Source organism: Plectropomus leopardus, chromosome 1 (assembly GCF_026936395.1).
Source record: "Plectropomus leopardus strain MGB_pleo_1.0 chromosome 1, ASM2693639v1, whole genome shotgun sequence".
In the NCBI taxonomy this organism is placed as follows: Eukaryota; Metazoa; Chordata; class Actinopteri; order Perciformes; family Serranidae; genus Plectropomus; species Plectropomus leopardus.
In genome coordinates this window covers 19,392,791-19,420,505 of record NC_142176.1, presented here as the reverse complement: position 1 = coordinate 19,420,505, position 27,715 = coordinate 19,392,791, and the positions used below count along the sequence as shown (strand labels likewise).

At 37.9% G+C, this 27,715-nt stretch overlaps 3 protein-coding genes and 1 long non-coding RNA gene across 6 annotated transcripts in view; 2 read left to right on the top strand and 2 right to left on the bottom strand.

Moving 5' to 3' along the window:
• Positions 1–7,798, bottom strand: part of dagla (diacylglycerol lipase, alpha) — a 51,838-nt gene extending 44,040 nt beyond the window's left edge. For 2 of the 3 annotated variants that reach the window (XM_042508324.2, XM_088077181.1), the window contains exon 1: positions 7,079–7,798. The gene's annotated coding sequence lies outside the window, so the exon portion shown is untranslated. The remainder of the gene's footprint in view (positions 1–7,078) is intronic. The other variant, XM_042509101.2, reaches the window with a different exon arrangement.
• Positions 7,799–9,376: 1,578 nt separating this feature from the next.
• On the top strand, positions 9,377–13,813 carry LOC148190401 (uncharacterized). The gene is made up of 2 exons (XR_015776498.1): positions 9,377–10,950; positions 11,685–13,813. It is a non-coding gene; the product is annotated as an uncharacterized LOC148190401 (long non-coding RNA).
• Positions 13,814–15,289: 1,476 nt separating this feature from the next.
• polr2l (RNA polymerase II, I and III subunit L) lies at positions 15,290–17,704 on the top strand. The gene is made up of 3 exons (XM_088077167.1): positions 15,290–15,429; positions 16,020–16,124; positions 17,416–17,704. The coding sequence occupies exons 2-3, from the start codon at positions 16,030–16,032 to the stop codon at positions 17,522–17,524; spliced, it is 204 nt and encodes a 67-aa protein (XP_087933293.1). The 5' UTR covers positions 15,290–15,429; positions 16,020–16,029; the 3' UTR covers positions 17,525–17,704.
• Positions 17,705–18,089: 385 nt separating this feature from the next.
• LOC121957124 (cleavage and polyadenylation specificity factor subunit 7-like) lies at positions 18,090–27,597 on the bottom strand. Its single transcript, XM_042506000.2, has 9 exons — positions 27,012–27,597; positions 25,144–25,347; positions 24,026–24,129; positions 23,730–23,875; positions 23,294–23,636; positions 22,442–22,545; positions 21,077–21,221; positions 20,730–20,980; positions 18,090–18,420 (listed from the first exon to the last, which is right to left on the bottom strand). Exons 1-8 carry the CDS (start codon positions 27,096–27,098, stop codon positions 20,734–20,736), a joined length of 1,380 nt encoding a protein of 459 aa, XP_042361934.2. The 5' UTR covers positions 27,099–27,597; the 3' UTR covers positions 18,090–18,420; positions 20,730–20,733.
• Between the last annotated feature and the right edge of the window lie 118 nt (positions 27,598–27,715).

Genomic DNA, 27,715 nt, shown 5'->3' with positions numbered 1-27,715 from the left:
CAGTTGATGTGATAGTATGTGCACCGCAGATTGCATGTGTGTGTTTGTGTATACATGAATGTTTTTTTTGTGTTTTGGGGTGGTAACATATGTGCTCTGCCAATCTGTCTGTGGCATGCTGCCACAAAGCCATGTACAGATCTGTGTGTCATTGTATCTGGTCAGATACTGAAAATAACTGCAGCAGTTTCGTCGAGGCAACGCATTCCTGCAGCCATACCGCATATTGTGGTACTTTAAATTAGCGTTTTCACACATTTGTATAGTTCACACAGCTGTCCATTTGCTGCAGAATCACATGATGTCAGTTTTGGACCGTGTAGATTTTGCAATACGTGCATGTGTTTTCAAGGAGGAGACACATATCCACATGCAAAGCACTTGCCAGTTCATCAATACTGCCTCCCGGGTATTATCACAGAGTGATGCCCTTTTTCATATGGCATATTTGGATCACATGTCCCATGACGCACTGTTAAAAACAGCAAGTCAAAAATAGAGCTGGGCGATATGGAGAAATCAGTCATGACATTTTTAACCAAATACCACCATATCTGTAGCCACACAATATTGTAGGGTTGGTTATTAGTGCTTTTACAAAATATTTACATGATGAGATTTTTCATAAAAAAATCATCAGTAATGTGGATATAATGACTAAGTGGGAGAAGACAAATAATAGGACAGCTGGTACAGTCTGGGAGGTTCAGAAAATTACATCACTTTACTGTAATGCAGCCTTCAAAACCAGGAAAAGACAACAGTTACAATACTACGATGTGCAAAATCTACAACGATAATAATATTGCAATACTGCTCAGTCCTAGTTTAAAATTAAGGACCATGCTAATACATCCCCACAAGACCTAGAGAAGTCCTTACATAAATCAAAGTCTTGTCCTTAATATAATGATTAATAGCAACTGCAAACTTTAAAAATGTTGATAGCCTCGTCATCTCCATGTCTGAAACATGAATACAGAGGAACTGGAGCACACACTAGAATACACAATTGTCAGTCCATTTTAAATAAATCAGTCATTAAATTCCTGTTTTCTCATTTACATGATTTGGTATTACAAAAATAAAAAGGTGCCGTTGATGCTGATATGTGGGCTATTTTGCACACAGACAACAAAATGAACTCCAGTTATAAGAGCTTGTGGCATTATACAATCAAAGTATCTCATTTTGTCTGGGTTCATTAACTCAAACAAAGCATTAAATTCATGCCTGACCTGAATATTTGCAGTTTTAAAGTGTCAGTGTTTCACAGAAATCAATCCTCAGTTTAACCTTTTAGTTTAGTAAATATATCAATTAATGCAAGGGAATAAGCCAGTACAAGTGCCTTTGTTTAAACAAAAGAAAGTCTTGTGAGACATAACTGCCTGGTTGTTTTTTGATCAGCCTAGTTTTTTGTTTCTCTTGTATTTTTGTCAGTTCTTCTTTTTGTCAAAGTTTTGTGCCTTTTTTTTAATATTTTTTTTTGCTAATTCTTTGATCTTCTTCATCCCCACCTTCTTCTTCCTTTTTAAGATTGTGCTTCCCTAAAAGACTTAAGGCCTTATTTTATAAATATATAAAAAGAATGTAAGGGGAAATACACAATGAGGCTTTATGATTTGTATATATCACTTTGAATGCCCACTTTCTCCCACATTTTAAAGGCCTTTTTCATAGTTATTCAGGACAATAATATACTACATCAAAGCTGCGTGATTATCTGCACGACCTCTGGCAATTTTTATTGAAAGTGGTGCAATACTGTTTGTGTAGTTATGTTGTTTTTGTGTATATGTAGCTGCAATTACCATAAACCCTTGGTGACATACAGTATATACTTCAGTGCTGTAACAAACACCATGATGGGCATGAGTTTGATATCAAAAGTTGTCTGCCTGTATTTCTCAATCTGTATTGTCATGTAGGTGAGTGCTTGTGAGAGGAGAGAGGACATTGTTACTTTTTTTTTAAATTTTGAAATTCTTTATTTTTCTGGACAGCATTTTGTTTTTATGGTACAGAACATACAGTAATATTTCCCTTGCTGTTCAGGGTTTTTTTTTTATGCAATGAAATTTTAGAACTATTAACAATTTGGGAGAGATCATGTGTGCATATAAAAGCTTGATAAGACATTTCATGAGGAGACTTGTCAGTGCAATTAAAAAAGTTAAATTAAATAAGTTAAATAAATGAATAAATAATAATAATAATGATAATAATAATAAGAAGAAGAAAATGGTAACATAAAACATAATAAGGTCATTTATCCAATACATTCGACATTATTACTTTCTAACAGACTTGTAAAGGAGCGACTGCAGAATCAATAACTGTACCTAAATCTTTGGCCATGGTTTAGTTGTGGTATATTCCCATCTAAGCTGAGCAGTTACTTTAAAAATTGCATGCTTTAGTTGGTTCTTATACCATGTATTGTAGACATATTTACTGTTCTTGATCTTCACTCTAACTATCCCTGTTTGACATGATGAAATTATACATCAGTTTCAGTCTGATGTCCAAATGATAAAAGGCACTAATATGAGAAATGAAAGTTGTTCTCATACCAATAACAGTATCTGAGACGCCTCCAAAACTGCCTACAACTATGGATCGGGTATTATACTCGAGTCTATGCCCCAGTCCCATTCCATGGACTTTTTAAAAAAAATTTAAAATAGTTTAATGCTCAGGTAAAAACGCAGTTTTCCCATAAATCAATTCTTCTTTGCCACTCTAAGACAGTATCCAACAAAGACGATTGCACTGTGCAGCAACTGGTCATACTATTAGTTTCCAATAATAACTGAGTTCCCATATATAGTGTAATGTTAGCCATCAGCAAAATGTCAAATTACAAAAAATAAAAGAAAATTCTATGGTGTTCATTCTTTATATGTTTATTTTTAGATGCTTTTTTGGCATTTTTGCCTTTATTAGACAGGACAGAGGGAGATAGGGGATGACATGCAGCAAAGGGCCGCGAGCTTGAAGCAGCAAGGACACTGCTATCGTACATGGGGCACCCGCTCTGTCCACTGAGCCACCGGGAGCCCCATCTCTGTATGTTTTACAAAGAATTTAACCTGAGCCACGCCATAAAACGAGTGTGTTTACATGGACATGAATAACCCGATCATAATCCGTTGATGAGACACGAATATGCCAGCTGCAGTGCTCTAAAAAGAAACCAGGATACACATGGAAAATATCATCATAACTGGGATAAGCTTCATAAACTGGTTATTTAAGTCCATGTAATCAAACTGAATGACAGCAATAATTTCACATCCATGCAGAGTAAGTTGCATACAGCAGTCAATCATTTTTTTTAACACTATCGTATGGGATTGGTACACTTGCTACTTGGTTTAGGTATCAGAACCGGAATCAGGAATTTAAAAAAATGATACTTTAAAGCCAGCCAAGTATACGCTGTACAATTTTATCTGATTTTTGACCTGATTTTTGAGCCGCACGACTCATATTTGAGTCGGGAAGAATTTCAGCTTCTTCGGGCGTTGTTTGCCGTGCAGTGTACAGGGGGGAGCGAGACCGATCATCTACTCCTGAAAAGCCATCAAACAGTCAGATTGATTTCTGTCAATCAGAAAATTTTGGTCAGCCAATGCAGGCTCCTTCACAGTTGAAGCAGAGCCACGAGTCAATTACCCAACATGAGTGCCTTTTTTTCTCACTGAGCCTGCGCAAAGTGGCAAACAGAGCATCTGGAAGCGCCATGGCAACACAATATTGGACAAAAAACATGGAGGCCAGGTTGGTTGACCTGTGGAAAAAGCATGCATGCCTATTTGATGTTTCCTCCTCCTACCTTGACCGATATGAACAAGAGAAACATTGGCAGGAAATAGCCGCTGTTCTTCAGCTGCTTGGTAATATTTTTACCCGGCACAGGATTGCACAAATTATCAAGGCAGCAAGTTTCTGCCTTGTTAGCACTGTTGCTAACATCTGCTTCGGAGCTTTCAAAATAATCTTTACTGACAACTGTCATTAGCCAGGACGGTCCGCAGGGGTTGACAGGCTGTTTTTACAAGTACAGTGAGCTCTCAGGCCGTGGCATGATGAATGGACCGTACAGTGTGAGCACATTAATCATGAGCTTTGGCTTTCTATCGCAGATGATTTACTTGCACAGTATGAGTTAGAATTAGCAACTAAATTTCTAAAATCATTCAGTGTATGCGCAGCTTTAGGGGGATTTATTGGCAGAAATTGAATACAATATTATAAGTGTGTTTTCATTAGTGTATAATCACCTGAAAATAAGAATAGTTTTGTACTCCTTACCTTAGAATGAGCCATTTTTAAAGGACATAGTGAGCAGGTCCCTAGTTTATGGAGATCACCATGTTTCACCCTCATGCTTCAACAGTATCCTAAAACGATCAAACCAAACACTGGCTCCAGATACGGCCATTTGTGTTTTCACATCAGCCCCTGTAGTATGAAAACCTCCTGAAAAATGAAAACTGAAAGAATTCTAGCCTAGAGAGGTTTTAGCTGATTGCAATCTACTATTCATCACTACCAAATCCCCCTAAATTTGACACACGTCACCTTTAATACATCAAAATGTTAACACATTAAAGCTGTGTGATTCTTTAACTACCTGTTAACAACCAAAAACAAGTATTAGGCCCTGCTCGGTCAAATAATCAAAAATAATTTGTCAATCTTACAATCTTTCCTGGCACAAGGAGAGGTCGCACATTGTGTGTGCATGTGTGTGTGCTTTGGAAAACAAAGAGACAGCATACTGTATCTGCCAGGACTCCCTGGAGGCACTTGGTTTCCACTAGGGTTGGAGCCTACAGGGATGCCAGTGAACCAAGTGTAAACACTGGTGTTAATGCAGCCTTGCAGGGCTGGGCTTGGGTTGATTTTTTATTTAAATTTGATTAAATATGTATTGTGTACGCATGTCTATATTGCTTAAGGTAAGAGGCAGGACGCAGTGCAGATATCAGTATGAAATAAGAAAGATGGAAATAGTAAAAGCTGGGATATACTCATCTTTGTGCCACAACACTCGGGGCCTCTGCTCATAATAGACTTATCTGGTGCATTAGCAAAGAACAGAAGACTACGAGACGACAGTGTGTGCCACTTTGTAATAAAAATTCCTACTTTTTCTTCATTCTTAGTTTATGAACTCATCTCTTGTTTTGCTCAAGAATTGTACAACTCTCTTAGACCAGATTATCATTATTTTTCAAAGCCCTTAATGATGTTGATTATCCTTGCTGGTACAGTTCGGCACTCCCCAACGGATACCTCTGGTCATTGCTGAAACATTGCTCAGTGAAGTCATTCTAATTTTAAGTAGCATAAGCATAACAACAACAAAACAGTATCCACACAGCTGGAAGTCATGAGAAAAGAAGGGCCCAAATTGTCAGTGAAATATTCTCAGTGTGAGTGATAAACAGGTGTGACATTCCCCTTACTGTCGCTGTGCCAGGTTCTTAAAAGGGAAACATGTCATCTACTGCCCAACCAAAAGCAGAGTCTGGATCTGTGGTTCTCAACCTTTTTTGTGTCAGCGACCCCTAAATTGATAAATATTAGGTCACAGACCCCCATTTGATAAGATTTCGCTTCAGGTCCCTCCACCTGAAAAGACTTTGCTTTATCAGAATTCTAGAGTTGTCAAGAGTTGAGGAGATAACCATGGACAAAGTGAAACCATGATCAAAACAGTGACTCTTATGACTCTTACAGAAGTATTTCATCAATATTAAGAGAGCCCTAACATAAAACTAGGCCATTTCTGCAGCAGAAAGATGCAAACACTTTTGAAATGACCAGAGAAAACTGAGAAAAAGGATGCTTTTGCTCAACAGGTAGAAAACCTACAACTACCAGAATGCATTGCGCCTTACCAGATGCACCCGCTGTTGGGTGAAATAATGTGGACTGGTCCAAGTGAAACAATGACGGCTGGGGATCTGGTATTACAGTAAAATGATGATATGGCCAATAAAAAAACAACATCAGTATTCTTAACGATGAGTGATACTTAACTTGCTTTGCGCTTTTGACGCTTTCGCAAAATGACAGGAAGCCAGGGGCTAGTCGCAGCAGCCCCATACATGTTTCTAGGATTTTAGGACATTTTTAGGAATTCAGGACATTTCTATGATTTTAGGACGTTTCTAGGATTTTAGCACATTTCTCGGATTCAGTATGTTTCTAAGCATTTTAGCACATTTCAAGGATTCAAGTGATCACTTTGGACTTTTCCAGGATTTTAGGACATTTCTAAGACTTTAGGACATTTCTAGGACTTCAGGACGTTTCTGTAATTTTACGACATTTCAAGGATTTTAGGACAATTCTCTGACCTTAGGACGTTCCAAGGATTTAAAGACTTTATTTTTTATCAGCAACCTCTATTTTGATGCTGTTTTAAGGACTCTGGCACCTTGTGTATACTAAGACTACAACAAATATCCTTAGTATGAATCATTTTTTTCCAGTTGTGAATTAGAAAATGGTTGGGGGGGGGGTGCAGCACCCTACAAGTGGCCAGATTTGGTCACTGATAATGGTTATACTGTCATTTCACTTACTTCAACTGAATACTTAAGAGCACTGGCAGTTTGCAGCAATTAGGCTAAGAAACTGTCACATCAGTTTGGGTTGCTGTAACTTGTAACTGCCATTTGTTATAATTTTTGGCATCTTATACCCTACACTGACTGCAAAATAACGAACAAATACACAGGAACTGAACTATAGTTAGCTGCAGCTCTGGCTGTTTATATGTGCAACAGCATCAAAATGTGTGCCTCCAACAAGTCGATGGGCAGCAGCGGCAGTAGTGTCTAATCTCATTTAATCGGGACAGCTGCTTAAGGTGGCATCCTGCGGGCCTAGCTAATGGAGATGTGGCCTAAGAAATGTGTCTCAAACCAGCACTAAAACATGGATTAAAAAGCCGGGTCACCCTGTCCGAGCCGCGGCTGGCTGGCTGGCAGGCTGCCCTGCATGTGCACACAGCTAAAGGCAGGTAATCACTCAGTCCCTTCATCCCGCCGCTCACCTGTATTTTGACGATGCCTTGCCAAGACCCACTGCATCGGTTCCGCTCGCTCTCCCATATCCCTCCGTCTGCCGACCCGCCTCAGCCCCGCTCTCCCCGACACCGGCTCCGGGGGGTTGAATTCACAAATGTCTCGCTGATATAATTATAATGCCCGTAAAGACGTCATTACAACGGGCGGATGAATGGGTCCGGGGACATCAGAGACCCGGAGCTTCCTCGGTAATGTACCGGGCAGAGCCGATACATGCCGTCAAAGAGCCGTTATTAATCAAACGGTCGTTTTCAAACCGCTGGAGACTCGCTGCTTCTTCCCCGCTTCACCGCAACACGTCGTCGGCTGTGGCAGTTCACTGAGCGTGGCTCCTTTTCACGTCCCTCCGTCGGAGCTCGGCATGATTATTTCTATCCACAGAGAGGTAGCGGTGCCTCGGGTTTGACGAACAAGACGAGCCCTTCGAGCCTCACGCTGCTGGTCGGTAGCTTGTGTGTGCCATCAGCCGGACAACTCCCGAACCCCAGCAGCTACACGGAGGCAGCGTTTCCACAGGATCTGGCCCATCCCCTCGGACATTTCTCCCACAGAAAAAATACGTACCCCTTCCGTGTTTCGCTGCGCAAATCCCGTACGAGGTTGTGTTTACGCACACCTGACTCGTTTTTGTAAATGGCAGACCGCAGACACTTCGGAGATCCTGCGGAGAAAGGGCGCCACTGGTGGTTTCTGAATATCAAGGAATGGGAATCAAAGAGGGCAGTGTTTTCTGAGAGGATACCCTCCCCCCGCTGAGAAGTCACCCAGAAAGACCCTGAGGGGATTTGGCACTCCTTCCTTTAGTGAATTAGTCAGTAAGCTGTCACTTTTGAACGCTGTTTGTAAAATAAATAGCATGACGCTACCCTAAAGGCAAAAACAAAGTAAAGTAGCGTATTTATTTGTGCTTGGTTGCGCCGTAGCGCATGCGCGGTTTAGATTTTTTTCCCAAACGCTGAAGGAGAAGCCCAACTTGTGCGGTAAATAAACATATTATAAGCAATATTTCGTCAAAATGTTGGACCTTTCATTGTTGTTCTGTTGCAACAGAAACTGCTTTATTTCCTGTCAATTGCTGCATTGACGATCATTCCAACAGGGATGCAAAAGGGCCCATAAAAAATGTTTAGGTAGGCTATCTTAGGAACTGTACCTTATTTATTAAAGTAGAGGGGTGGATGGGATTTCAAACAATTAATTTATTAAATTGCTATTAATAATATAATTTTAAGATTTAATCATGATTAATCGCACTGTTTTATTTTTATTTATTTAGTTTTTCTTTATTTTTATTTTTTTCAGACTACAGCGCAGCTTCTTTCCCCAGGCTGTGAGAATGCTAAAGTCCTCCTTCAACTCCATAAAATGAAGCAGGATAAAGGGACACGTTTTAATTCCATTTTTTAAACTACATTCAAAAAAATTACAAATAAATCTATCTTGTACCTTATTGCATGTTTTCAGTTCCATTATAAAAGGGTTATGAAGTCCATACTGACAGGCTAAAGTGATTCTTACCAGACTGTCTTGGTTAGGAATCAAATGACAACAAAAAATATCTTGAGGTCAGAGCCCAATGGACCCCTGTGAAATGACCATACCATTTTTCCATCGCTAAAATGTATCCTAACTTTGGAGCATCATTTAGCCCCCTTACCAAAAAGCTAGCATGACATGGTTGGTAGCTAATAGTTGTTAATAGAGTAAGCACACACACACACACACGCATACAGACACACACACAAAAAGAAAATTCGTCAAAATTATTTTACATAAATTTAAGTAGAATGTATGAATCAGGAGCCAAAGAGAATCAATAATGGATGGGGTGGGAGTAATTTAGTACATATTTTATGTATAAAATGTGCCTAAAATGTACCACTATTATGAGTTAAAGTTTAATATAAATACTATTTTTAGACAAGAAATTTTAGCCCTAATATGTATTTACTATTGACACATATACCAGTACAATTTTATGGCATTTTCATTGGTGCACGATTTAATAGTATTTATATATTATTCAAAATCGTTATTTAAAAAAACAGTAGAGAGGGCCCTTTGGTTTGTAAACTTACACAGTAAACTTACACAAATAACAAGCTCATACAATAATGCAGTTTTTGTATACAATTTCACTAATACAAATGGAAACATCTTTCCATAATTTTTTTTTAAGTTTGGATTTATATCTGACTCGCTTTGATGGTTTCTTCTATGTCGACCCGTACGCATTTCACCAACAACTCCGTGCTGTACCGATTACTAGCTTGACATACTATAATCTTTTCTGGGTCGACGTTGGGCGTGGATTAGCGTCACGTCATAGAATACTGTCATCTGTCAAAAATGCAGGCGAAAAGCGAAAAGCGAAGGATGTGTCAATACATTATAAAAAAAAAAGATAAAGTGAATGAGAAAACGTCACCAGAGCACTTCCTCGTCCAGTCAGGGGGATTTTTCACTTTCACACAGACTGTGGACCTCAAGGCTCCCTGTTATTTACTCATCTCCTGTCTGAAAATAGAGCCAGAGCTGGACTTCACTCTGCATATTTGCAATATAACTTTCTCACATTATATAAAATATATGAATATGCAGGGGCAAACACGATGCAGGGTGACTCAAGAAAGCAACATGACTCATTTCCTATTAAATGATTACGTGCCAAACAACCTTTTGGGAACCTCTGACTGTATGATGGGAACTGACAGAAGTTGTTGGCGAGTAGTTTTACTGAAAATACGAAATAATCACTGTATGGACAGTGTTTGATCTATTAGCCTGTCAGTCTGTTCTTTGTCAGAAAATGTGGGGACCATTCATAAAAAGGGGTGTAATTGTCAACAATAGAAACATAAAACCCTCAAACACACCCAAAGGTGAAAGGCAGTCCATTTACTTGAGTGATTTAATTTAAAAGTAATTCCTCCTACATTGTTTCCTCAAAAATTGCCTGCCAAAATGTTTTTTATTATAAGATCCTATGTGCAACATGTATTAATCCTTTACAACTTGGGTAAATTGGCTTTAATTCTTTGAAAAACAAGAAGGCGACTTAAAAATAACACAAAAATTTGCAAAAAGTACAAGAAAAAAAATCAATATTAACAAAAAAGAGAGCAAGAAAAAAAACCCACCCCCCACAAAAGCAAAACAAACAAATAATAATAATAATTTTAAAAAACAACAACAAGGAAATGACCTAAACTGCATTAAAAAACTATATAAAAAAAAATAATAATAATCTTAAATATATAATTATGATCATATTAAACATAGTTCACGAGAAATTTCCACCCAGCTCTTTAAAAAAATATTTTCTAAACCTACTAATTTTTGTGCAAATTCTGGGATGTTTCTTGCCAAGTTGCTCATTGCATTTTCCCCATGTTTCTAAATTAAATCAAACCAATTTGCTCATGGTTCAAAGGTTTAAATACTTGTAATAGGTGTCTGAATGCAGCACAACAAATGTGATGTCAGTCCAGGTTTCAAAAGGTTAATATCTGTTGAAATAATAGCACTAAGCTTTGCCACAGTTAAAATCCCTAATTTTAATCTTAATTACTCTCAGGATTGTGAATATTCTTTATCAAAAAGGCTCTAAAATCCAGGCTGTAATCAAAGAAAAGACTCCCCCTGTTTTTTTGGACTAGATGGTACATCCCAGTCTCTCCTCCTTTCCCTCTCTCATTCTCCTCCCTCCTGCTCTCAGTGTCCTCCATCTCTCCGCTTTCTCTCATTTTCTTATATTAAGGACATTCTCACTTCCAGAGACTGCTGCACTTCCTCCTCCATCTGTTACTCTTGTAATCTCTGCAGAGCTGTTGGAGAGGTATGTAACGTCCATATTTCCTCTCATCACATCACTGTAGGATTTAATAGGCAGCATTTTTGTAAAGCCTACATTCTGTTAAGTGCCAGCTGCTATGATGCATTAATTCAATTTCACCAGTGTTTATTCCACTTCAGTTTTTCCCCTCATTTGCATTACACTGATTTCCTCGCAGTCATCGTAGTCCTTATTTCTTTCCTCCATCTTGTCCTCCATTTATAGCACACATGACTCATGCAGTTTTACAGAATGAGAACAGAGAGCAAGACAGGGAGAGCTTAAATCTAAACATTACTGCATCTGGATCAGGCTCTCATCGGGGTCAAAGAAGTAGAGATTCAGTCCTTGACTGCGAATAAGCTGCTGCAACACCATTCCCTCCTCCTCCATTACAAAAAGTGGTAGATTTTTCCCACGAAAAAGCGTCACACAGGAAGCTGCCGTAACATTGCTGTATTTTCTTAGTGGAAGATTATGTCACAGCTGCTGTGACCAAAATAAACTATTCCCTGTCCTCTGTGCATCAGCGTGTTCCCATCAATGTCATCTTTTTCCAAGGTCACATCTAAGGCCCCGCCACCACATGACTACTTCAGTGCCGTACAGTGAATACATGGATTTTAAGGGCTCTCTGATATGACAGCGTCTCTACATTCAGCAGAGCAGATAACATGATGTCTGTGCCTAATTTAGAGGGATAATCTGGCTGTGTTTGTTTGCTGTGTTTCCTCCAGTGAAGCGGCACAGAGCTGCCCGTATAAAGACTCCTCCAGACCAGACCACACCTCTCTGTCCCTGAGTCCATGGAAGCCAAGGCCAAGTCCGGGGCTCCAGCACCCAAGGCGCCAACTAAAGCAGAGAAGAAGGAGCCAGCAGCCCCCCGCAAGGCTGACCCTGCCCCTGCAGCCCCTGAGCCCGAGCATCCTCCTCCCCAGGATGGGGCAGCAGAAGCTGAAGCAGCAGCTGACGAGGCTGCGGCCTCGGGCACAGACTCTCTGGAGCACCTGAAACCCTTTCTCATCGGTGGGGCTGTATTTGCTGCAGGAGCCATCTTGCTGGGAGTGTTGCTACTGGCAAGGAGAAATTAAAACCAAACCATTATCTCAAATTAAAGTATGTATTGGTTGAGTTAGAGCGTTGCTGCTGAGTGGTTCACAGACTATATGGTACAGATGGGGGATGGGGAGCCACTGTGCATCTTATGTTTTTTGGGTTTTTTTGGCCTGCTTTCACATGTAGTGAATCAAACCATTCAAGTTTTGATAAAGGCTGTATATGGAGCATAATAACACACAATATATGATATGCATGAAGTTGCTTCAGTACTGCATCTGAACTGTAATAATTATTTCTTTAAAAAAAAGACACTGTACTGAGCTAAAAAAAAAAAAAAGCCTAAATCTAAAGGTAGCTTATTCAACTGCTTTATCTTGTTTAATCCAGTTTGCACAAATATTGACTTAATCTTGCAATATTTGTACATTCTTGCAACAGAAATCAGCTTGGTTCACTTTGCTAAAAGATCATGAAAACTGTATTTATGATGTTAAAAACCTATAGATAGAAATACCAGCTATCTGAGTTGGTTTCATTTTACTTTTGAATAGGACAAGAGAAAGAGTACGCCTGAAAACAGATGGAAACTTGTGGTGTATTGCACACATTTTTGCTTAATCAATGCCTAAGTGAAGGGGCTCAGTTTAAAGACTGAATCTCTGCATATCCAAAAAAATGTCAAACAGAGAAGGGCACAGTGCAATTTTAACAACCTTTTCCGAGATAGAAAATAAAAGCATGCAGTGGTTTAGGAATGAGACATAGGGGATTGTAGGAGATAAAACATGTACAGTATTTGTCAGAGAATAATAGTGAAGTTATCTCTTGCTGTAGAATAAGAAAGAGTTTTATTTTACTGTCAAATGATGTCACAAATCAATAACCTTTCATGTCTCGCACAACATCCACTGTCGTGCTGGTTCATCCTGTTTACATCTTACAGTAGATACTTAGCTGTAGCAGGCTGAACAGCCATTAGTGTTGCATTATCAGGTTTAAAGCCTGCTACCAAAATCCATGGGAGTTGTTTGTCTTCACTGTGCTCCCCTTATGTGACTTTAGGGAAAAAAAATCAGCCTGCTTATAGGTTGCTGAAGCAATGAAACTTGGATATAGATGAACTATCATTGTATAGTTTACTCAAAGGGGAAAAGAAGTCAAGCATTCACAATTTTACTTCAGCAAACACTCACCTGTACAGCTGTACACACTAGTGTCCACTCATATGTAAAGCTCATGGGGATGTTCCTGTTGCATTAGTAGATAGCAGAGAGACAGTTCTGATAATCATGTATTTGATTTCAGTTGTAAAGGTACCTATCACTGGCCAAAAATATTGTACAAACATACTTCATTCAACACAGTTCACCCCCAAACACATCCAAAAGGTGGGATGCCAACACCAAAACAAACTTCACCTTACATTGTACAATACAGTGTACCAAAAGAAGAGAAAAAAAATCCTATTTTCATAATTTCAACAGCGTATAAATGCAATAATTCAGATAGGACTCCTCATTTAGCACACGTGCTGTAGCAAGTTAAATGACATACATGATGATGTAATGATAGCGTTGGTGATGATGATGCTTGTGATGGCAATGACGGTGATGTTGCAGATTATTAAGATGATGGCAATGATGATGTTTATCATGGTGACTGTAAGGATGATAATGATGGTTATGATATATTTTTGATATATTTCTAACATATTTTCCTTATGCACACTCCCCTCTGCCCCCAAACTCCTAAATGTAAAAAAAGAAAGAGGTCGTAAACTAACCTTTATTAAAGGCAGTGAACCAGCCCAAGTGAGTTTCTCTTTATTTACAATTATTCAGAATTAGGGATCATACATGTGCAGACAAAGTGTCAGCTTTATGAATTAATTAGCGCTAAAATTGTCTTTCAATTAAACTGATCATTCATTTGAGTTGGCATGATTCATTTGCACTGTCAAGACAATATAATAAGGATATACTTTTTGTGTTTTAGTATGCTGGAGCTGCCTATTTCATGTCTTCATTTTAATTCTGACCTGCTAAGTTTTAATTTCTGAATTTTGTGATATATATTAAGTGCATCTTAATCCTATCTACACTTTAAATTTTGAAAGACAATCTCTTAGATCTGGTGATTTTGCGTTTTAAATTTTTTGAAAAGGTTTTATGGCCCTTATGCCAGTATTAGAGTTAGCCGACATGAACAAAAACAATTTCAATTTCAATTACCAATACAAAAGCCACTATCAGTCAGCTTTGTGCTCTATATATTATAGATATTTAGTCTATTTATTTTGGTTGTTTAGACAATTTCTCAGCTGGAGGCTGTATGAACTATGCTGGGAGTTTGCTGGGGTCACCAAATAAATACACAAAAAATCATGAAGATAGGTTGTGACTTACCATAACAGGTGCAACAGCTCACAAGAGTCAGTGGGTGTCAATAAAACATACAAGGTATGTCTTCAAACACCCTCGCAGTCGTGAGGTCTGCTCAGCTGAAATGGATGAAAACACCACTGCACATTATGGTACACTGGTTTGTTTTGAACCATTTGCAGTTTGTCATTCTACAGTTGCAGTGTGGCAGCTTGGGGCAAATAACATTTTTGTTAATTTAGACTCAGTTGCTATCCCATTAGGTACTTCTCATTTGAAGCACTGTAAAACAATTTATTACAACAGAATACTACCTTCATCGAGGTCATTTTTTCTTCAAACTGTTTTCAAAGAGGAGGTGTCAATTATATGAGCCACAGAGGAAGCTGTGGTTTGTGTTAAGGGTCTTTATGTCAATATTTTGAATTTGGAATATAACAAAGTCCAACACAAAACTGATTAAATGCGTTTAGTAATTTTTTAATTAAAACTGAAATTTTCAACATCATATGCAGCAAGTTGTTGGGTTTTTTTTATGGAGTCGAATAAAAATTTAAATAAAAAAAAAACAAATAAATATAAATAGCTCCCTGAGGTTTTAGTTTTACAAAGTACAAGTTCTTCCCATGCTGACACTGTATTTGCATGCATTTCAGACTGCCTTCCCTGGTGTTTTCTGGCCAAAGTAGCGCACTTTTTAATTAAATAATTGTATCTGCAATTATTAAAATAAAACGTACAGATAATAGACAAAATGCCAAATATCGACCCTGATAATCAACTGGGCCTATAATATGTTCCTTTCAAGTTTGTGGTGCTACTGAAATGCACTGTGTTATACTGGGAGATGTTTAAAAATATGTTGTCGAGTGTTTTTAATAAACTGCTTAACCTTTAATGAAATTACACTTTTATTGTGAAAGATCCGGACCGGAAGCATTGCTGTTGTTGCGGCTGGAGAGAACGAGGGAAGCCCGACGCTAGCCTCACTTTATCGCAGAAAAATATAATATTTAAAGCTTCGGGAACCAGATAAGCTACCGTGAGTAATATCAATTAATATTTGTCATTTTGACAGGTAAATTACTGACATTTAAACTCGTAGTAACGTGCTATTTGCGGCTAACGTTAGCTAACAGTTTACTGTTGTGCTAATCGCGTGGCTGCAGTCTGTGGGTTAGCACCGGCTAGCTCACGCGCACTTACAAAGTTTAACATTACACTTTAATTCGCTAACTGACTGTGAAAAAAAACAGCATTTGGATGAACACATCTAGGTCCAGAAGCTACCGAAGCTTTTTAATTATTTTTGCGTTAATCTTCAATAAAAACAAGCGCATTAAAGCTAAGTTTTGTAGCAGGCATATTGGCAAAACATTGATGTTAGCTAACTTATCCGATTTAGCATTTGGTAACAGTTCGACTTCCCGGGAGCAGAAATCGCGTTCATCTTCTAAACCTTGTATTAGTGTCGTTTAATTACATATGTTAACTCATGTGATACATGTATAAAAATAAATCATCTCGTTAACATTAACTAACTAGTTGAAGCAAGCTATCTATTTGTCTTGATAGCATTACACCTTACACTCAGGTGTGAATGCTAACTCTGGGATTTACCTCTGTCCACAGGTGTCTCACTATGATCATCCCAGTGCGGTGCTTCACGTGTGGGAAGATCGTGGGTAACAAATGGGAGGCATACCTCGGTCTACTTCAAGCCGAGTATACTGAGGGGTGAGATGCATACCTGCTGGTTTCTGTCACTGCACTACATCTCCAGATGTCGTTAACATCCCGCGGATCTTTTAATAGCCTTAAAAGGCACGAAATTCATCATCAATTTAAAAATAAAGCCTTAATTAGTATCAAAATGTCTTAAATCAATATTTCAAGAGTCTTGCAAATGTTAATATGTTAGAAGTATTTTATGAATCTTTTTTTCTGGCATTGCGTCGTGAAATCTCAAAATAATTGGTAATATGTTTCACTAATCTTCCTTTTTTTTCATTTGTCTGGACAGCAGTTTATGGTATAGAACACAAATCAAGATAGACAGTAAATTTCCCCTACTTTTCAGATTTTCCACAATTTAAGAACTTAGTGCACCTTGGGAAAATCAAAGTGTACATGTAAAGGTTCTGTAAAATATTTCAGAAGGAGACTTGAAAGAAAATAAAATTGCAGTAAGAATAAAACATATAAAGGTCATTTATCCAATACTAATACAAAATCTGTTTGTAAAGGTCTTGCATATTTCACCCACTTAGTCCAGAGTCCAATAATTTTCCGAATTTAACGACAGGCAGATCAGGATACAGAACCAGCAACACTCCTAATTTTCCAAATCCAATTAAAAGAAAAAAACTTTTTTCAATGCAAACCAAATGGATACTTTGAAAACACATGTACATTGTTTTCCACATGTTCCTTTTAGGAAATTTATTTTTTTAAGTAGATCATTTAACTTTTTAACTTGTCCCAAAAAATAATGTTTTCTGTTGAAGTCAACATTTGGGCAAAATTGTCCCTAATAAGTCAGTTATGTTTTTGGTTTTTTTTTTCCTTTCAGATGTGGTTACTGTAAAAACCTTCTTAAATTTTTGCTTTGAATGGCAATAAAAAGTCCTAAATCCAACTCACCTTAAACTGTAGGGACCCTGTAGTGGTTTGTGGCTGTTTATGTGTTTAAAAGTGAAGGGGTATGTAAAAAGTCATACAGTTTACATACGTGACAAGCACAGGAGCAGCTTTCCCAAAATAATTTTCTAGAAGCAGTCGAATAAAAGGTACAACACATCAAAACCTTTTAGCCTATGTAGTTATCACAGGGTACGTCCATTTCCTCAAAGGTTGCAAGAGGTCTCTATTCAGGCTTAGGATGGAGTGAGTAATAGCCATTACCTGAGGCCATTTAGGCTGCTATCCTGACTATAGTCTGCAGTAATGTGCATGTTCTTTACTTATTCATTCAGTGATCTGCGTGCCATGCATTAGGACTAACATTACCTGCTCTCTCCCTCTTAAGTGATGCCCTTGATGCCCTGGGCCTGAAGAGGTACTGCTGTCGGAGGATGCTCCTGTCTCACGTGGATCTTATTGAGAAATTGCTGAATTATGCTCCACTGGAGAAGTGATTACAACTGGCCGCCTTCAAGAATGGCAAGGACTTTGTGGGGCTGTGGCACGGACAGATTCATGTTATGTAGATCTGTGACAACAAATGGCAACTACAGAGGAGACTTCTGCGAATATTAATTTGTGCACCTGCTTGATAATGTTTTTTGTTTTTTTTAAATAAAGCCTCTAAATGACAACCAGTACTCCTGTTTATCCAGTTACCACAGCCTTTCTTCCAGAATTATAAAGTGAATAAGTTCTCATGCTTGTGCCGTGCATTACAGCAAAGCAACACCTCAAATCTTGGATAAAATTTCTGCAAGCTATTTACTCAATTTCTGTAGATAGAAAAAGAGACCCAGATCAGACATGGGAAAAACTGTGTTAACCCAAAAACATTTTAACTGTGCATGCGAATCATTTTCTCTGTGGCACAGGTACGACAGAATTGTCAGTCAATCGCAATAAAAATATTCTGTCACTAAGACATTTTGACGGTATATGAAAACACAAAAATACTCTGAAAACAGATGTATCCAATTTAAATACAACCTACACGTCTGAGGAAATAAAACACTCAAATTATATTTTCAGGGAATGTGTTTTTAATCTGCAGATTTAATACAAAAGAAAGTGAAGAAAATGTTACATTGTATTTCTTAAGTTATTAAGAGGTGTTTCTATGCATGCAAACACTGATGTCCCAGCAACAAATCTACAACCACATTTTTTTCTTAAAAGGGGTAAAAGTCCCAGTATGTACAGATGACAGGTGAGTCAAAAAAAGTACACTTTAGACTGGTGGAGATGTATCTTCAGTCTCACCTTAGATCCCTTCAGATTTTATGCAACTTGATCCAGAAACAAACAAGTCCCATCTCTGCGTGCCCTTGCATTGCAACACTCCATCAGTCTGGGGAGAGAAAAGTATACCTTTAAAAGCTACATTTAGATATGAAATATGGACAATTACAGTTTGATATAACAAGAGCCTCAGAGAGGATGTGATAATTGCCCTTGTAACCATAGTACCATATGGTGGCAACTATACGAATTGGTATGTGTGGTTCATTAAAATATACAACACTTTAAACCTTTACTTTGACTGAAAATCTTTCTTAGGTGTCACTCAAAGTTCTCCATGGTATTGGGTTAAGGCCATGCAAGGTTTATTCATGGACACACAAGATGACTGAATAAAATGTGATTGTTATGTATTAAGAGTCTGGTGACATAATGGGTTGTCGACTTTTAACAGGTCACTGCACAGTAAGAACTTTGTACTAAAAATAACTACTTCGCTGACCTTCACTTCATGAACTGTAATCTGTTGAAAAGGTTTTAGGGGCACTGAATTAGCACTAGGAACCAAAGGCATGTTGTTCTTTTAATGGTTTATCAGCTTTGAACCTTTAAATAAACCCAGCTGTCTGCATCTATCAATAAATACAGGATGTTTTATTGAAATTAACCACATGCCCACAACAAGTCTCAGACTGAAGCCAGAATTGGACGCTGTAGAAAAATGTTATTGACATCGATTATGAAATTGAGATCGGACAAAATTATGTGCATATGTAATATATTCTATGTGGACATAACTGTATACTAGTCATAATTACATGATTATTTTTTACCACTTTTAAAATTTGTTATCAGACATGATCCAATACATAAATATGATGTCATCATACACCATTTTTCCCAAGAAGACATTTGATTTATCACAGGAGGAAAAGCAGTGGTGTAAATAATGAAATTAGTGATGGCTGACTTCCATTTAGCTGTATCTGATTACAGGACCCGGGTGTTGTGCATACTGGCTCACTGTCACTCTCGCTTGAAGATTTAAACAGAACACAGCCATCGTTAGTGTTATTAGTAACACCTGTGCTTTTCCTACTATACAAGGCAAAATATATACTGTGAAAAAGGCCTATTCTCTGTATCAGCTGTTAATGAAATAAAATGTAAAGGATTGGTGTTTGCTGAAACTTTTTACATACATAAAACCTTTATTTGATCAGGTAGCGTCATAAGATGAAAATATGTTTTTGTGCAAGAGAGCCCCAATTTCATCACAAGAAATAGAACCGAGGTAAGACACAAAAATAAATCACAGCCAGTGACAAAGACGCCTAAAAATACACAGTCAGAGACAATCACAGACATCTAATCACAGACATGGTGTGAAGTACTGGAGGGCAATCTGCTCAAGTTCAGTAATTACTTTTGGGGTATTTTAGACAGGATATTTTACTCTGATGCAGCCTTGGAGACATTTATTAGCAAAAGTGATGGTTTTTGACACTATAGGCAATACCATTGCACTGAAGGCCAAATGACTTGTACTCAAAAATTGTTATTACTATTTTCTATGATCATGCATTACTGGGGTTGCGAGGCAAGCGAGCAAAAGAGAGACACCATCAACATCTCTGTATGGCTCTGTGATATTAAACTTCCGTTACAGTAAGGGTTTTTGGGCAGTCTCTTCTGTTGTGGTACTCATGTACTTCAGAACACAGACACTAAATATGACACAATTTTAAAAGAAAGAAACCTAACAGTGGAACTGATAATAAAACACGCCAAATTACGAAACGGTCCAATAGATAATGAAGCATCAAGTATAAGTAATAGGCTTCGCTGGTATTAAGGTATTACAGTACACCAAGATATTTACAAATCCCAAAGGTATGATTTTCAATACTGACAAAAAAAAAACAGACGCTGTATTGTAGTGCATAGCACACGCCACCAGAGGTCGGTCTATACTCGTGGGATGGGCAGCTTAGCTGAGGAAGACTAGGAGGTGGGAGAACATCACAGGACTAATGAAACAGGAAAACGCTTCCTCTTCTGTCTGGTAGCATTGCCACATATAACTTAATCTTCAGATGACTTCTTCCAACTACAAAAGCAATTGTACACCGACAGGGAGTTGGTGTACAATGCAACAAGTGTTATAGGGTCCTCAAGCAAGGGCACTTAATTTTTACGTCTTTTTTTTAAAAATCTGTTTATTATTCTACAGGCAAGTATTTAAACACAGCAGGAGCATCCATTATAAGCTAGGCAATGCCATTTTTTTCTTTTTTAAAAATACAACTAACATCATATACTGCAGATCCGGGTGAAATGTCAGGAAGGCATAAACGTATGAAAAATAGATACTGCCCGAGCCTAATAAGTAAATATATAAATTAGAAGAAGGCTTACCAAGTTAACGGTATCTGTCTCTATGATCTCTGTGGTCTCTGTGGTCTCTGTGATCTCTGTGATCTCTGTGCCGCTCCCGCGAGCGTTCCTTGTCCCTCTCCCTGCTCCGAGAATGTTCACTGTGTCTCCGAGACATTCCTGCACCTTCCCAACCAGAGGAATCTTCTCTGTCACGATCCCTATTGCGCTCTCGCTCTCTGTCACGACCCCTGTCCCGGTCTCTTTCTTCGTCCCCAGAACGGCCGGTATTCCTGCAAAGAATACCGACAAATTGTTAGATTTAATTAATATGTAGACTAGTTCCATTTTCAGCTTCGGTTTCTGCATACAGGCATAATGACACAAACCTGTAGCCGTAGTTGCCCTGGATAGAGACGAGACAGTCTTTGAGTGAGGTGACCAGGGCCTGGCAGCGTTCATCTGCATACACTCTGGACTGCTTAATGATGGCAATGGCAGTTAATAGAGTCTCCATGGCCACACGTAAGTCTCCTGCATTAGCAAATGAAGAAGTCAGAAGATACAAGAAGAAGAAGAAGAAGAAGATACAATACACAGTTGCTATTAAGTACTTAAGCACTTCAAAACTCTTAGGACTAGGACTGATTAAAAAAAGTTTTAAAAATTTGATCACATTGAACCCCAATATACATTTAAGTTAGGCAAACATTTCACACACTCACATCCATTTGGGCTGAACTTACAAAAAGATTGGAAATCGATATCAATAAAGGTGAAACATAATTCTGTCATCTACCTCAAGAAAAAACAACGACTTCAGTTCATGTTTGGACTCGATCTTTGCCACGTTTTGTGGTTATAAGCCTCATTTCCACCAAACACTTTCAGTATTGTACTCTTAGAACTGTATGTTGTGGAATGCCATTTTGGTCGATATTCAATATATAAATATGAACAAGAAATTAATACATATGACTATGAAATAAGTAAATACATAACTAAATGGGGCAAAAATAAAATAATACATTTATTTATTTTTATTTAATTTACTGAACTAGTATTGATTCTCCCTGGATCAATCAACGGACTGCACTGTTTCTTGCGCCACCTTTTAACATCAGATCAGTGTGCGAGGCACCTCGACAGAGGCGAAGAAATAAAGGGATGGCACAGAGTGGTTCTATCGGTACCAGCTAGAATTTTTGAAAATGAACATGCAATAATAACCAATCTAATGTGTAACAAACTGAACTGACAGACTGCTCGATGGAAATGAGGCTTCAGTTGTCTTGTGGCTGATATGACATGTATTGTTCTTGACAAGAATCTATCCATGACACCTGATAAGGCACAAAAAAACTAATATTTTCTTTTAGCATATAATTGCAAAAACTATGTAATGAATGTGTCCAGACCTTATAGTCACAATCAAAATGAAGCACAGGTGCATCTGTTTCTTCTGATCCTCCTTTCGATGATTCTAAGATTTTAAAAGCTACACATTATATATTACACATTATAAATGTACCATGTTTATTTTAATCGATTTTATATAATCTTCAGCTTGACAACATATCAAAAACTGGATAGCATTTTAATTTCAAACTCCACTGTAAGCGGAGTGAGGAAGAGCTCGTTTTTTTCCGCTATTTGTCCGTCAGCCATAGGCAGGGACCACTCCTTTGTCCACGTGGCTTATTAAGTTGTGTGTTCTTTCTTTTACTTCACAGCGTCTGATCAGTTTTACTTACCAGCTGTTGCTCCAGACACAGCCTTGCTGATGGCACTGCTGGCAACAGCTTTATTTCTGTTCAATAACTCTTCAAAATCTCCATCTGTTCTTTGAGGTGTGTGTCTGGAAAAAAAGAAAAGAAAAAAGTTTTAACTAAAAATTAAAAGTTTTCATAATTGCTGTGACAAATATGTGGAATCTAAGCTTTGTTGTATTATCCTAACATTGCTTCATGTCCTTTCTTATCTGCATATGTTTTATTCTTTTGCAGTGCTGTGTGTATTCTGGCCTTTTGCTGCTTTAAAGACTCACTGCAAGTGTAATCTTAAAAACATAAAAAACAAATTACAATGCAATAACTCGAAAAAAAAAAAAATAGCATGAAATTTCTTTGTTATTAACAGCCTGGCTAACTTTGTGTTGCATGGCCTGTGTGTTAGTGCATATTAACACATTGTTATCCCGTTACTGCATCTTTTAATATGTTATTAAGATCTACAAAATAACTGTTGAATCTTATCTCTGTTTACTGTCCATCTTTGTTACTATTCCTGCTCTGTATGTTGCCTGTAATGCTTAGCTGTGTGTCATTGCTTGATGCTTCCTACATGGCTATTTGTGCTAAAATGCTGTTTCTTATTGCTGCTTTGTATTTATACTGCCATTTCTGCCAGATTGCTGTCTTTCTGGTGTCCTGCTGTCTTTGTTACTTAAATCTGAACATTTTATGGGTTTCAAAACATCTTGCCAAAGGACCACAAGTTAAAAAAATTGCCAGGTAGCTAACACTGGCACATTTACATCATTGCTGATTAATGTGTGTTGTCCTTATAATTAAGATAAATGAAATCAAAACAGTGTATGTTCTCACTTTTGTTGGCTGTAAGCTATGCTGCTGTGCCCGTCTTGTGCTGGATTGAAGAACGCTGGATTTATATGGAGACTGGGAGACGGTTGGCCGGGAACATGGACTGGATGAGGAGGATACAAATGGGGGAGCATGGGAGGAGGGATGTTTGGCGGTATAGGCGGAAAGGGAGGAGGTGGATGACTGAGGTAAGGGCTCGGTAATGAGGGAAACCTGTTTGCCATTGGATGTGATGGAAGAAGTGGAGGTATGGGGGGAGGGCTGGGCTCCTGTGATAATAATGAGGGAATCTTGTTTGAATAATCTGAGTCCTTAGCATCTTTGGAATTAACACGCAGGGGTATACCTAAAGAGAACACAATGTTTTTGTTAAAATGTGACAGAAATAGTGACATTGAGAGATTAATGTAAAAGTGTTTTAAAATTGTGGTGCTTTTACGTTTATTTGCCATGTCCTCAAACACAGACAGGTTCTGGCGAGTGGCGAAACGACAGTCTATCCTTTCCCCATTGACCTCACACAGGGGTATTTTATCCAACAATAGTTTAAATGACTCATCTGAGGTAACCACCACTTCGGCAAAGCTGTGTTACACAGAAGAAGAAACAACACATGAATGGCTACTAAGAATCTTTAAGATGAAACACACTTCTTTTTTTTTTTTTACAATAAACAAAACATTTCACAAGAAAAGCTTTTATTTTTTTATATACACTAGATGTTCAACAACTCACCCTCTTGACTGGCCGTTAACTTTGTTCTCAGCAAATTTGACCTCTTTAACGTCCCTCACACCCAGCGTTTGAGCAATGCTTATGATGTCCTTATCAGATGTCCACTACAAGATGTACCACATTTGAAAAAGAGGTTGAGAAAATGACGGGGGGGGGCAGTTATTTTTTATCTTGATTGTGAGAAGGGAACAAATTGTCTGTTGTGTTTAATGCCAACAGTGTCTTACAAGCACACATCGAAAAAACAAACCAAAACAGGAACTGTATTGGACAACATAATAAATAATAAATAAAAAGTAGGGATATCCCCAGTTCTTTTGCCCCCAATCCCGAACCAAGCAATTTGATATTGAGTATCTGCCGATACCTAGTCTTGATCCGATACTTGTATTTACCTGGATAATACAGCTGCACAATGCATTTCAAGTACTTTAAAGTTAATAAAATCAAAACAGTGTCTATGCTTGACAGTTAAATAGCTCTGCAATACAATAGTCCTAAGGGATTTTCAATTAATTTTTACCAAAAATATTTTTATGTAGCTTTGATAACAATTCCACTTAGTGCAGTTTGTTTTTTGGACAAAATAACAAAGTAAATAAACCAAAATGTGTCTTGTGAAATTCCTCTCAATTCCACTTAGTGAAGCATTAAAATAAAAGTACAAAACACAGTAGATGTGTATTATAATCACAATTCCACTTCAAAGCAGTGTTACAGCTGAACTTTAACATTCCCCACCACAACTAATAAAAACTGATCACAGTTTCACTCATTATAGCATTGTAGTAAAACTAGTTCATTAAAAATGAACAACAAAAATTTCAATCCTGCTTAAAGTTGTGTAGCAGCTGAAGCTGAACATGAAAAAATATGTTTTACTGGAGTAGCAGCATTACAATAAAACCTAAATATCCGCCGTAAATCACGCTCTACATTTCCGACACTTCTGTGTCAGTGGATGTACACACAGGATCGCTCAGAGCGCATGTTTAAAATAATCAATCTCAATCAATTTAAAAATGTGTCGATCAGGACCTATACCAATCCCTCCAATTCGATCGGGACATCCCTAACTAAAGGGTAATCAACATTAACATAGAAAGCATACTACTCACCCAGGGGAAATTCCCAATATATAAAGACAGTCTCCTCAGTGAGTTTCCTCCTGTTCTGCTGTTCATTGTTGTTGTTTTAGCCTCCTCATTAGACGCTGTGTTGTTCGAAGGTGCCAAATTTTTTGTGACTTTCTTGTCTTGATCAACTGAGCCAGTCAGAACAGCATCAAAAAGTTCATTTGCTTCAGCAATTCTGTCCAAATCCTGTATTAAAAAGGAAAAAATTAAGATATCATATATGCTGTCGTCCTCTGCATCGCAATGTGCAGAGAGCATCAATGAACAAAACACTGCAGCTGCAGGGAGTGTGGCATGACATGGGATTATACCAAGATTTTCTGGCATTACCCAATACTACCGGGATTCTGGCAGAGCATGTACTAAACAACAAAAATGAATATTTATATCCTATTTGACTCAATGCATTTTGTGAAAAACCTAAAGCTGTAAATGACAGAAACCAACATAAACCAATATATACTCCTACTGGCAGCCAGATTCATAATAACTAGAAACTGGATTAACGTCTTGCTGGCACCAACTCAGCTGCTCTTCAGCTCAAATGCTGAAAGAAGTCTACACACTGATACATATGACATACAACTTCAAATTAGGATGGAGAGTTTTCTAAAATGTTAGACTTAAGTGATCGTACCTGAGACTAAAAGCCTTAATAAAAACAACAGCCTGTGGTTTAATTTTGATTGCAAATACTTATGTGAATCGACATATAAGCCTCCATACAATAACAACAAAAAAGACAGAAATTCTGATGTTAAACACTTGCTCAGTTCACAGGTATCAAATGAAAAAAAAAACATTTCACCCTGCCCTCCATTTGAGACTAATTCATCTCTTAGCTCAGCCTGAGGCTTACTTTTTTCACATCCTCTGTCTGCTTTTAATTGTCACGTTTTTCTTTACTTTGCTCTTGCTTTTATCATGTGAGTTGTGTTAGCTTTTTCACCTTACGCCTGCCCCATCTATATGATTGTTTTATTGTATTGTGTTGAACCCATGAATCACAGCAGACTCAGGGTATACATATTTTAATAACACCAAAGATTAATTCTGCAAGATTAAATAAATTAAAATTAAAATCTTGTCTATTAAAATTTGTCAAAAATCACAGCATTGTATAAATATAAGAATAATATAAAAATCAACTTATTATAATGATAAAATAAGGTATGGACAAGTTTCAATTCCAATATATCAAGATCTAAATTACTTATGATCAGTAAATTTACAGAAACATGACATTAATTCAAAGATTACACTAATTACACTGTACATGTTACAAATGAAAATAATCATCTCATAAAGGGAACCTGTAGGATGTACATATTGCTGCTTTTTATGCACCGTTTACTTCTTTAATCATGTAAAGCTGTGTTGGGCAGATCCTCACCCATCAGCCTCGACTGAAAAACACCTCAACTTAGAGGTGTGATAAGAAAAATATATATATAATTATAAAGACAATATTTCGACTTCTTGACATAATCGCGTCACATCGTTAAATAAGGCAACAACAAGCATGGCTGAAAGCAAAATTGTCAACTCCAGTAGCGTGGCATCACTTGTAGATTGAAGACAATGTTGTTTTTTTTTGTATTTGGAAACTCTTTACGTATGTACTTTTTGCAATATTTCTAATTTATACAGAACCTAAATCTTACTTTGAGTTACTGTTGTGTACAAAAAAAGCACTGAGTTAGTATGTTATTTTGCCACTGCCATTCAAACTACTCGTGGTTGGTTTCTCCTCCGAAGAAATGTGCCGACACTCACATCTACACCCACCTGTGCTGCTCTCACTGATGCATTTGCTACGATGGACAAAAATAAGTGAACATGTCACTCACCTCTTCGTTTTGAGTCAGATCCCCGTACAGGTCTATGAGATCCTGTTTGGAGGTGCTCGGTCCGGCTGCAGGTCCTGCAGCAGCCATCCCGTGGGCCTCAGATGATCCAGCTGGTGGCACTGCAGCTAATTACGATTTGATTGTTTTCAGTGTAGTTCGCATATGCACACTTTTGCAAATTATCAATGCATACCGACAACAGGTGCACTGCCAATGCTCGGGAGGTTTGTGTTGACGTTACACCTTGTTTCTGTCGTTAGCTAACGCTAACTAACGTTCCGCTAGAGTCCGCACAAAACGACCGTTAGCTAAAACAAAATATGACAATAACTGGCGAAAACGACAAGCGGACACCAGTCAAGAGATGGCACACCATGTAGACTGTGCACGGACTTTGAAAGTGTTCATTAACATGAGTTAACATACAAATCAAACAACTACGGGCTCGCTCTTTCATCAGCTAATGCTAATGATGCTAATCTTTCCGTATGTGGAGTGCGTCAGGAAAAGTTTACCGGTTAACAACAACAGTGTTTGGTTCCTACGGCCAAGCCCCCTTTAAATCTTGAATATAGTCTTCAGAAAATACAAACAAGAAAAAAAACACACACAGTAATTAAAACCGTTTTCTTAAATATACCACATTGGGGCCAGCTGTGTTTTTTCTGTAGCCAGCTAAACATGACCGTTACCTTAAAAATAAG